The sequence below is a fragment of the Cajanus cajan genome, chromosome 4, assembly GCF_000230855.2.
Source record: "Cajanus cajan strain Asha chromosome 4, NIPB_CcT2T_4, whole genome shotgun sequence".
In the NCBI taxonomy this organism is placed as follows: domain Eukaryota; kingdom Viridiplantae; phylum Streptophyta; class Magnoliopsida; order Fabales; family Fabaceae; genus Cajanus; species Cajanus cajan.
The window spans coordinates 10728562-10741108 of NC_138520.1; the positions used below are offsets into that span (position 1 = coordinate 10728562).

At 35.1% G+C, this 12547-nt stretch overlaps 1 protein-coding gene across 1 annotated transcript; it reads left to right on the plus strand.

Annotated features, from left to right (window-relative positions):
• Positions 1-11030: 11030 nt before the first annotated feature.
• LOC145957153 (uncharacterized) lies at positions 11031-11917 on the plus strand. Its single transcript, XM_083073369.1, has 3 exons — positions 11031-11216; positions 11337-11639; positions 11687-11917. The coding sequence occupies exons 1-3, from the start codon at positions 11031-11033 to the stop codon at positions 11915-11917; spliced, it is 720 nt and encodes a 239-aa protein (XP_082929495.1).
• Positions 11918-12547: the final 630 nt, after the last annotated feature.

The window sequence follows — 12547 nt, forward strand, 5'->3', positions numbered from 1 at the left end:
AGAGTTGGGTTGGAGAAAGGAATACTTTAGTGTTTGGGCTGTTACTGGGCTTATTGGGACCAAATGAAGCTAAGAATAGAACCAGTGCCTCGTTTGAAATTGGGCTCACTCTCAATTTTTGGTAAGGTCATCATATATAGATTTTTTTTAATAAGTATATCTTTTTTTTTAAAAAACAATATTAAATTTTTTAAATATTCTTAATTTTTTTAATTTAACACCCCAATATTTAATTTAGCATTTTTTTTCACACATCTCATTCTTTTCTCTTTTCAGTTTTCACATACACTTTTTACGTTTCTCTCACTTCTTATCTATTTCAATAAGTAATTTTAATTTCTTTGGGTTTTACATTACTTTCTTTTCTCCTTTTCTTTCAATTTTTGCATTATTATTCTCTTATCCCTTCTTTTAATTTTCACCGGCATCTGGGACATAGAATTAGTTTTCAACAGCATTATAAGCATGTTTAGCTTCGTCAACAATATCGAAAGTGTCGAGTCAAATGTGTATTTCTCTTCAATCACTTCTCTCATTTACACCTCTAGAAAATACCATATTAAATAATTTTATTATTCCAAAAAGTACTTCTTAGAAAAGTAAAATTTCATTTCTCGAAATTGTGTTTTTAACATATTTTTGAAAAGTACTTTTCAATCACTAAATTTACTGTTTCGAAAAATATTTTGAAATTATGTAAAATAATATACTTTCGGAAAGTACATTCAAGAACATTAATTTTACTATTTCAGAAGTACTTTTCGAAAAAGTTTTATTTTGCAAAATTCTATAAAGATTTTTTTAGAATAATAAATTTAGTGTTCTGAAAAGTACTTTATAGAAATATGTAAAAAAAACACACAATTCTAAAAAACACTTTCAGGAACACTAATTTTACTATCCCAAAAAGTACTTTATAATAGTGAAATTCGTGTTATGGAATGTCTTTTCCATCACTCTAAATTTAATCTTATGGTGTGTTTGGATGAAGAATTTTACAAATTCAAGGAATTTTAAAATTTTGGTATTTGAATTATTTTTATTTTAATTTCTATCATTCTTAAAATATTTTATTTGGATAAGTCAATTCAATTTTTTTAAAAAAATTAAATTGTTAGGTTAGATATGATAATTTGATTCCACCATGGTAAAATTGATTTTAAAAATATATTTATATGTTGATATTTTTAAATTAAAATTTATAAAAATAAATAATAGCTAATTTTTAAATATTTAATAATTTTAAAAAATAATATTAAATAATATTTAATAATTTTAAAATTATTTTAAATATTCAATAATTAAAAACATGAAGAAATAAGAGATAAGATAAAATATGTAAGTGAAATAAGAAGAAAAAAAATAGAGAAATTTCAAATTCTTACTTTTTTATAAGAATTTGAAATTCTACTATTTCAAGGAATTTCACAAATACTTGAATTTTAAATTCTTTATAAATTCTCCATCTAAACAAGGTATTTCATCTCAAGAAATTTGAAATTATTCAAACAAATGAATTACTCCATTTAAATTCCTCGTCCAAACACATTATTAAGATTTTTGGAGGTGCGAAAGGGAGGAAGTATTGGAAGAAGAAAAAATGTGCATTTAACTCGACATAAATTATCGAGGAAAAATGTGCATTTAACTCTTTGCGTACTAGTTTTATAGTCTGAATGCATGTGAAAAAGTGAAAGAGAGAAGGGGAGAATAAAATAAGGCAAAAATTGAGAGAACTAAAACTATCTACTAGAATAAGTGAAGAATTTAGGAAAGACAAAGAAGTGCATGTGAAAATGAAATGGAGAAGGAAGGAGGTATGTAAAAAATAAAAGTAATAAATTAAAAGTTGAAGGTGTAAAATTAAAAATTAAAAAAAAATAAAGATATTATAGGAATTTTATAAATAAATAAAAAAAAACTAAAGAATGTATATTTATAAATTAAAAAGAAATAGGTGTATATATCATGAGACTTTTTGTAAAGTAACAAATAAAAGGCAAAGGTGATATACACTTCCTTTTCAATAAATATACCTCCTTTCTTATTTTTTTTAAATTCTAAATATTTTATTTTATATTTTCAAAATCATCTTTTTTTGTTCACCTTTTCTTCCTCTACCTTTTTTCTATTACTACTTTATCTCTCTAATTACTTTTCATTGATTTTTTTTTATTATTTCTACCAATTAAGACACTCTCGCATTTCATTTTTATTATTATTTAAATCCTATTTTTGTGCTCTCAACTTCATCATTCTTTAAACCTTATTTTTTTTATATATTGATTATTCTAAAAACTAAATGCAAACTACAAATTAATGTGTTAAATTACATTTTTTTTCTTTAATAAGTCATTATGATTTATTTAATACGACACAACGGAGATTAATATCTTTGATAATTATACATGTAAAAAAAATAAGAAAGTTTGTGGATTTTTTAAAGATGTTATACTAATTATCATTGATTTTCTAAGGTATGATATATTGAATTTCTTTTAAATGTTGTTGAAAAGTAATTTTTGGAATAATATATATATTATGGAATAATAAATATATTGTTTCCCAAAGTAATTTTTAAAAATATGCTTTAAAATAAAGTTATACTTTTTTTGTTCTAGGTAGTACCTTTTGAAAGTATGCTTTTAAACAAACTTTTGGAAAAATAATTTTCAAAATATTATATATACCACTCTAGAAAGTACTTTTGAAACTATATTTTCAAATATTAGAAGAAAGGGGTATGAATTAGTTTGTGAAAATGACCAAGTGAAATACAAAACATGAATTCAATAAGCCATATATATCAATAATGAGTTATCATTGATCCTTAAATCGATCATTCTTAAAACATTCAATGTGTTAAAGGTTTAAATCAGTCAACCTTAAAAGATCTATTATGTTAAGGAAAAATGATTTAACCTTAAAACACTCATCATGCTAAGGAAAAATATTGGTGAAGAACATAAATGCTTTTCGTGCTAAGGGCTATGTCGGTCGAGTTTTAAACACTCATTGTGCTAAGAAAAAATGTTGCGAACCATAAAACATTCATCATGCTAAGGACTAAATCGGTTGACCTTAAAACACTCATTTATGTTAAGGGAAAACATTGTTGCATACCTTAAAACGCTTCTTGTGTTGAGGGTAAATGTTGTTTCATACTTTAAAACATTCATCATGCTAAAGGAAAATGTTGTTCTACATAGACTTTTAATGATAAATAGTATATGTAATGGATGAATTGAATGTTATTTTATTAGTGACTTAGCCATTTATTATAAGGTAATAGTTATATTGGAAATATAAAAATGGGAAAATATCAAACAGCCTTGATATTTGATCAACTAACTTTTATTTAGAACTATAATGCTTAACTATATCAAAGTTTCTCATGATGATTGATGTACACCAAACATGTCAGTTACTAATGGTGGCTTTTTCTTTAGCTACAAACTAAGTAACGAACAACTCAGAAAAAATGTCATGATAGTCATGATTTGTTATAATGTGGTTGCACCATGAATTGAATTCTCCATATTTGTGTTGTTACTTGGTGACCTTAGCGTCTCAATTTTTTGTTAATGTGAGGCAACCAGGGTGTGGGAATTAGTTTTACTTGAGCCCACGCAAAATTAATTGATATGGAGGGCTGCCTCTAGAGAACCTTAACAAACATATAAGGTAAAAACATTCAAAAGTGTAATTAGTTCATGACCCTAAAAAATTCTTTCTACTTGTGTCTGAGCATGTCAACATCCTGTATTTTATGAGGACAATCTCACAAATTTTGATGTCATTATCTCTTTTACTGTAACACTTAGAATTTTCTACTAATATAATTATGTAATTATTATTTATTTTTTATATTTATTGGGGGTATTTTCTTATAACTATTTTAATTAATTAAATAAGTTTTAGAAAATATCTTTGAGACTTTTAATACTTATGAATGTTTTAATTAAATAATAATAATTTGTGAAAATTATTTTATAAAATATTTATTAGAGAAATATGTATTTTATGGAATTTAATATATGTATATATATATATATATTGTTAATTACTATTATTGTAATTTTTATAATTAATTGGGCTAATTTTAATAATTGTATTAATTATTTTGTATGTATATGGATATATTATAAGGTTTTATAATTAATTGATTTATTTATTTTATTAAGTGAGGGAAGTGTCTTATAACTGGGATTAAAATGTTTAATTGTTGGGTTAAGAAGGAGTTGGGTTTTAAAAGGAGGGTTTTTGAATAGTTGTATTTTAAGTTTCTCATTTTTTCTTATCATGGGTTTACGCTTTGAATGCTTGGAAGAACTAAAGCTCATAGGAGAATATTTTAGAGATTCATGTCCATCTTCTAACGCTTATCAAGGTAAGCAGGAATGAGTTGTCTTGCTTTGGACGTGAGATGTATGCTATGTAGTAAGATTGATCACCAATCCCTTCTTTGTTGTCTCTATTGTATGCCTTGTGTGTGAAGGAATTTCCAAAAATATACCTTTATTTTATCTATTTCTTCTTATATGTTCTAATTGATGTCAATTGTATATATCTGATTGTAATTTTTGAGTTTGACCTGTAATTGCATGATTTTGGATTCCCTATAGAACTCATACAACTAACGACTATATAATAATGACATCATCTAACAACTATAGCATTTATATATGGTTGGGGGCTAAATGGAAGTTATAACTAATTTGGAGCATGATTCTGAGTATGATTTTTTTATATTGATCTGTTATGAAAGTAAGACATTTTCAATTTGCCTTTAGGTATTTACAACAAAAAGAGAAAATTTCTAATTATTAAGAGTTATGGTCCCTAAGGAAAGAGTGTAGTTGATAGTTTCCTACAATTAAGATATAGGCTAGTATAAATAGGATAAATTAAGGATATAAACGAGACCCGCAAACAAATTAATAAAATTTATATTATTTCCAACCATTTACATTTTGTCTTTATTGATTTTCTTTGCAATTTTTCTAGTTTAATGATATGTTTGGATGGGGAATTTATATAGGGTAATTCATTTATTTGAAGAATTTTAAATTTCTTGAGGTGAAATGCTTTGTTTGGATGAGGAATTTACAAAGAATTTGAAATCCAAGCATTTGTGAAATTCCTTCAAGTAGTAGAATTTCAAATTCTCCCAAAAATGGGAGAATTTGAAATTTCTCATATTTGTTTTCTTATTTCACCTATATATTTTATCTTATCTCTTCATTCTTTTAATTATTGGATATTCAAAAATATTTTTAAAATTATTAAATATTATCTAATATTAATTTTTAAAAATTTTAAATATTTAAAAATGGATTAATATTTATTTTTATAAAATTTAATTTTAAAATCTCAACATATAAATATATTTTTAAAATCAATTTTATTATGGTGAAATCAAATTATCATATTCAAACTAACAATTTAAAATTTAAAAAATTTGAATTGACTCATCCAAACAAAATATTTTAAGAATGATAGAAATTGAAATCAAAGTAATTCAAATACCAAGAATTTAAAATTCCTTGAATTTGTAAAATTCCTCATCCAAACACACCATAAAGCTTTTGTTTATAGTTTTTTAGCCTAGTCTTGATCGCTTATCACTTTTACCTTTTAGTTCAACCTTCGTAGTCTACCTTTGATACGTTCACATTTTATGACTTCTAAGACGATCCTTAGAATGAACGAATGATCAAATTGAGGGACAAAATATCTCCCTATAGTCAATTGTTTGATATGGGAATCATTGTAGTGTTAGCCAACACAACAGTAAGGTAATTTTGTCACACCTAATGGGATACCAAATATTTCTCAATTGAAGTTCCTAAAATTATAGATCACCTTTTGCGTATATAGTTAAAATCTAGTGGAATGCATCCTAGCATAGAGAACACACTCAAGAAAACTAGCAAACATGCTACCACATCTACAGTAGTTGTGAGTAACACAATCACTTCCACAATGGTCGTTTTTCTCCCTCAAATGATAAGTCCAATCATCCCATCAATTAGGAATCCTCCAGGAGGTGTTTTAGAGGACTATGTTTACAAGGAAGATGAAATGAGACCACATGGATGTCTATGAAATCATATGTTAGAAACCATGGCGTTTCCTTTAATAATAAGGCATTATATGGATATAGGGATCCTTGACATAATGTTGCAGTTGTCTAGGCAGTTAAACAACATTGTGAGGCCAATGGTCCAAAATGAAATTCAAAATGCTAGAAGAAGGAGAAACATGAAGTTAGACATGAAACACATAGAAAGCGGGGTTGAATATGTGTGTGTGTGAACTGTGAGACCCGTGGCTGATACATATACACACTTCCCCTCACAACTCTCACTAGAAATTCTCTCTTCCCCTCTCAAGGCTCTCACTTCTCCTTTTCTTTCTCTTACTTGTGGTGATACTTGGAATCTGAAGGTGCTGATCAAGCTTAGTCAAGGACTAGCTGAAGATTTCCTCCTTTCTTCATTCAAGTTTCCCTTCTTCTCCGTTCTCCGCAGTCCCGAAGCTCGGATTCTTCACCGAGGTAAGGGAAGCTAGGATCTTGTACTGGTTGTTGTTGAGTGAGTTAGAAACTCACAGATTGTCTGATTCTTGGAGATTGATGGCTATGTTTGAAAGATTTCCATTTTCGGGGTTTCGTGGTTTGATGAAAATTTGGGGTTTTTGGTTTCTTGATGGAAGGTTGAACATTGATGATTTTTCTTGAGTTTTGGATGCATGCATGTTGTGATTGTTGATGTTTTTGGGTTGCATGTGGTTGATAGTATTGCATTTGAGTTGTAGCATGGTTTGGGTCTCCTTGGATTGCAAGTTCATGGAGGCTTTGAGTGAAAACGAAGCTGAAATCCATAGAGTTTTTGGAAGTTCAGAAACCCACAGCTATAGCCGTGGAATCACAGCTATAGCCGTGGAAGAAAATGTACTTGCAGGAACCCACAGCTATAGCCGTGGATTCGCAGCCATAGCCGTGGGAAGGAAAAACGTGATGGCAGAGACTTGCAGCCATGGCTGTGGTTTTGCAGCCATAGCTGTGGAGAAAAGATTGAAGTGGCAGAAACTTGCAGCTATGGCCGTGGATCTGCAGCCATGGCTGTGGAAGGCAAACTGAACTGGCAGAGAGTTGCAGCTAAAGCGCTGGATTGAGCGCTGCAGCGTTGGGTCTTGATGACCGAATTTGGTCTTAAAGTCTTCATGAAAGTTGTAGCCTTGGATCTTAGCTTTCCAATGGCGTTGGAATCACCCAAAAAGGAGTTTTAGAACTCTAGATATGGCTGTTTTAGTGAAGAGAGGTTGAGCTGTCACCTTTTTTTATAGCTGCTGCGGTTTTCATCATTTTTAACAAGGTAGATGAAGGAATTTGGACTTGGTGTCTTAATGAGAGTTCTAGGAAATTTGATTATCTTTCATATGAGATAAGGATGAGCATGGTAGGAGTAGTATAACTCCCGATGCGCTGTTTGTTGTGATGGTCGCCATTTCACATTTGGTGATTTTGGTTAAGTTAAAAGTTGTTTTAGGTGCTTAGGTGTACTCTTGTTGTTTGGGTGAGTAATTTGACAAGATAGATGAGTTGTAAATAAGATGGTTGGGTCGTATTAGGTGTTGATCATGTTGTTTTAAGCTGTTAGTGATGAATGATTATTGAGCTGAATGATAATGTTGATGTGCTGCGCTGAGCGCGACCCTTGTCGTGCTGGGCGTAAGACTCCTTGGGAGTCTCTGCCTTGTGGGCGCTGGGCGCAATTGGTATTGCGCCAGGCGTGAGTGAGCCTTGGGCTCTCTGGCTGGGTCCCGCCGGGCACGGGCATGCTTGCACTGGGCGCGCTGGCCCCCCTGGTACTCTCTGGTTGCACTGCGCTGGGCGAAACCACGAGTGCGCCGGGCGCGGAGATGAGAAATTTCTATATGTTGGTTGATGTTGTTTTATGCTTAGTTGAGTTGAAATAGATGAATATAATGTGATGACTAATGGATGATGTTGGTTGATTGATGTGGAGTTGTATATTTGTGTTGTGTTGCAAGTTGACATGTTGAGTTGTAAAGTTGAGTTGTGTTGCAAGTTGATGTTGAGTTGTAAAGTTGAGTTGTGTTGCAAGTTGATGTTGAGTTGTAAAGTTGAGTTGTGTTGCAAGTTGATGTTGAGTTGTAAAGTTGAGTTGTGTTGCAAGTTGAGGTTGAGTTGTACAGTTGAGATGTGTTGCAATTTGATATTGAGTTGTACAGTTGTATTGTGTTGCAAGTTGATATGTTGAGTTGCAAAAGTTGTGTTGTGTTGAATGTTGAAACGAATTGCGGTAGGCCATAAAGGCTGAGTTGTTGTAGGCCATAATGGCTGAGTTGTTGTAGGCCGAAAGGCTGAGTTGTTGTAGGCCGAAAGGCTGAGTTGTTGTAGGCCATAATGGCTGAGTTGCTGTAGGAGATCTCCGAGTTGATATGCGTGACGACGCATTAATTGCCAATTGATGGTTTGTTGTACAATCGATGAAATGTTGACTGGTGATGTGTTGATAGTTGTAGTTGTTTATATTACTTAAATTTTGTTGCATGTTGATCTTTTTATACTAGCTTACCCTTTGTATTTCCATGTGGTTGGACTGCTATGATCGTATTATGTACGGGAGCAGAGCAGGGATAGGATGGGTGGCTAGTGGCGAGTCTGCAGCTGGCAGGCAGTGTTGACCTTTGTGGATGTTTTGTTGATTTCAGCTACTTGGTGTTGCCATTGATGATGTATTTTGTTTTTGTACACTCTAACTCTAGTCGGATAGAGACTTTGTATATATTTATATTCTAGATCCTATATTTATATACTTGTCCTTTCTGTCTGGCGTTTCCGGTGTATAGTGGTGTGTGTAGTGACCAGCCGGGTCGTTACACTTTAGTGGTATCAGAGCAGTTTGAGTCTAGTGGACACTCTTTGGGGGTGGTTCCTTTAGGCTTTTGTTGTGCTAAACTCTGTGTTGTGCTGTCTTGTTGTGTAATTTGTTGTGTTGATTGCTGTGGTGTTTTGTTGTGTTGTTGATGGTTGTTTGGTTTAGTTATTGTGTACTGAAGATGTTGTTACTTCTGTAGACAATGACTATAACCAATGAGCTGATAGCCAGTGCCATAGAGATGATGGCTATGGCTATGCAGCAGCAAAATGCTTATTTTGCTAGGATGGACGCTGGTAGAGCTGTAGCTGGTGCAGCAAGGCCCTTGGGGTCGTAGGAGAGCCGGGATCTAGCTGGGTTCTGGAAATGTCGTCTTCCTTAGTTCAAGGGAGATGTAGTTCTAGAGGTAGCTGACCACTGGATCTGTGAGATGGAGAAGATCTTGACTGTGTTGGGATGTTCTTAGGAGAGGAGGCTGGCATAGGCTGTCTACATGCTGGTTGGGGAGGCTGAGCATTGGTGGAGTGGTACAAGGTGAACTTGATCTGTTTACCTTGGGAGGATATAGTCTTAGGGATGGATTGGTTGTTTTTCAATCGTATCCTTATAGATTGTGCCAATAGGCGGTTGATCTTTCCTCAGGTGGAGGAGGAGCTATTGATTTCAGCTGGTCTAGCTGAATTATTGTTGAGGGAGGAAGCATAGTGTTGTCTTCTTCTTGCTGCCATGAGTGTGGAGACCGAGAGGGTCATTGCTGAGATTGATGTGGTGAGGGATTTTGTGGAGCTCTTCCCGGATGAGGTGCCTGGGTTGCCTCCTATTAGGGAGATGGAGTTTAGCATTGACTTGGTTTCAGGTGTGGGACCAGTGTCGGTGGCTCCCTATAGGATGGCCCCCGTTGAGCTGGTTGAGCTGAAAGTTTAGTTGGAGGATCAGTTGGAGAAGCAGTTGGTGCAACCGAGTGTACCGCTGTGGGGTGCTCCCGAGATGTTGGTGAAGAAGAAAGATGGAGGTAGTCGATTGTGTGATGATTTCTGGTAGTGGAGCAAGTTGACCCTTAAGAACAATTATTCACTTCTCCGGATAGATGACTTGATGGATCAAATGAGGGGAGCATCCGTTTTCTCGAAGATTGACTTAAGGTCAGGCTATCACCAGATCAGGGCGAAGGAGGGTGACATACCGAAAACTGCTTTCGGGACTAGGTATGGTCACTACGAGTATGTTGTGATGCTGTTTGGCATGACCAACGCCCCTACTGTGTTCATGGATTACATGAACAAGATCTTCCGGCCGTTCTTGGATAAATTCGTTGTGGTGTTCATTGATGATATCTTGATTTATTCAAGGACCCCGGAGGAGCATGGAGAGCACTTGAGGTTAAGTGCTGGAGATTTTGAAAGCGAAGCAGCTATACGCTAAGCTTTCAAAATGTGAGTTCTAGTTGGGTGAGGTGAAGTTCTTGGGCCATGTGATCTCAGCTGAGTGAATTGCTGTCAATCTGACTAAGGTGGAGTCGGCGTTGCAGTGGGAGCGTCCAAGAACTGTCACTAACATACAGAGTTTTGTGGGTTGGTGGGTTACTATAGGAGGTTCATTGAGGAATTCTCCAAGATAGTGACGCCTTTAATCCAACTGACGAGGAAGAAGTAGCCGTTCATTTGGACCGATGCCTGTGAGCGGAGCTTTGATGAACTAACGAGGAGGTTGACTACCTTCTTGTGATGGTGTTGCTGGATTCTGGTGAGCCCTTTGATGTGTATTGTGATGTTTCTCACCAGGGTCTGGGGTGCGTGCTGATGCAAAACAGGAAAGTAGTGGCATATGCTTCAAGGCAATTGAAGAATCATGAGAGAAATTATTCCACTCATGACTTGGAGTTAGCAACTGTGGTGTTTGCCTTGGAGATATGGAACCATTATCTTTATGGTGCTCGGTTCAGCGTCTTCCATGATCACAAAAGTCTGAAGTACTTGTTTGATCAGAAGGAGTTGAACATGAGGCAGAGGCGGTGGATGGAGTTTCTGAAGGATTGTAATTTCTAGTTGTTGTGTCATCCTGGTAAGACTAATGTTGTGACGGACGCGCTGAGTAGGAAAATCCATCCACATGTCGAGTATGATGGTGGGGGAGCTGGAGCTGGTTGAGGAGTTCAGAGATCTAAATCTCTGTGTGGAGTTAGCTCAAGATCATATTAGTTGTGGGGTGATTACCATAACTAGTGAGTTCTTGAGGCAGGTTGGACAGAAACAGTTGCAAGATGTCGAGCTGGTGAAACTTCTTGGTTTACTGAAAACTGAGAAGGCTGTTGGTTTTGAGCTGGGCGGAGATGGAATCTTGAGGTGTAAGGGCAGAATTTGCCTACCCCATGATTCTGAGCTGAAGAAAGCTGTGTTGGGGGGGATTTGCGGAGTGCTTATGTGTTAGACCACTTGGAAAGCTGAGGAGGAGGTCCTATCGCTGGTTGAGTTCACGTACATGAATAGTTTTCATGCTAGTATTGGGTTGGGGCCGTTTAAAGCCTTATATGGCAGAAGATGTAGGACTCCTCTGTGCTGGTATGAATATGGTGAGTCAGTGACTGTGAGGCCGAAGTTAATCCTACAGACTACTGAGAAGATGAAGCTGATTCAGAAGAGGATGAAGACTGCTCAGAGTAGGCAGAAGTCATATGTTGATAAAAGGCGTAAGCCTTTGAAGTTTGATGAAGGGGAACATGTGTTTCTGAAGGTGCCTCGACTTTTGGTATAGGTGTGAGGTTTGTTGGTTCCTATCAGATCATACAGCGTGTGGGTTCGGTTGCTTATTGGTTGGCCTTGCCACCATCTCTTTCAAACCTACACGATGTATTTCATGTGTCTCTGCTGAGGAGGTATGTCCATGACCCTAGTCATGTGGTTAAACTAGATGATGTGCGGGTGAAGGAGAATCTGATATTTAAGAAGTTGCCAGTAGTTGTAGTTAATCATAAGCTGAAGGAGCTGAGGGGCAAGTCTATTGCCTGGTAAAGGTGTTGTGGGATGCAGCTACTGGTGAAACTACTTAGAAGGTGGAGCAGCAGTGCAAGGAGCGGTATCCGTTCCTTTTCCCAAGTAGGTCTGTTTTCGGGGACGAAAACTCTTGTTGTTGGGGAGGTTGTGAGACCCGTGGCTGATACATATACACACTTCCCCTCACAACTCTCACTAGAAATTCTCTCTTCCCCTCTCAAGGCTCTCACTTCTCCTTTTCTTTCTCTTACTTGTGGTGATACTTGGAATCTGAAGGTGCTGATCAAGCTTAGTCAAGGACTAGCTGAAGATTTCCTCCTTTCTTCATTCAAGTTTCCCTTCTTCTCCGTTCTCCGCAGTCCCGAAGCTCGGATTCTTCACCGAGGTAAGGGAAGCTAGGATCTTGTACTGGTTGTTGTTGAGTGAGTTAGAAACTCACAGATTGTCTGATTCTTGGAGATTGATGGCTATGTTTGAAAGATTTCCATTTTCGGGGTTTCGTGGTTTGATGAAAATTTGGGGTTTTTGGTTTCTTGATGGAAGGTTGAACATTGATGATTTTTCTTGAGTTTTGGATGCATGCATGTTGTGATTGTTGATGTTTTTGGGTTGCATGTGGTTGATAGTATTGCATTTGAGTTGTAGCAT

Bases quoted from the DNA above. Each gene is read 5' to 3' on its own strand.
- LOC145957153 (XM_083073369.1), top strand. From the start codon at position 11,031: ATGGTGGGGGAGCTGGAGCTGGTTGAGGAGTTCAGAGATCTAAATCTC. The intron at 11,217-11,336 runs GTTGGTTTTGAG...CTTATGTGTTAG, and splicing joins TACTGAAAACTGAGAAGGCT to ACCACTTGGAAAGCTGAGGA. The intron at 11,640-11,686 runs GTGCCTCGACTT...GGTTCCTATCAG, and splicing joins GGGAACATGTGTTTCTGAAG to ATCATACAGCGTGTGGGTTC.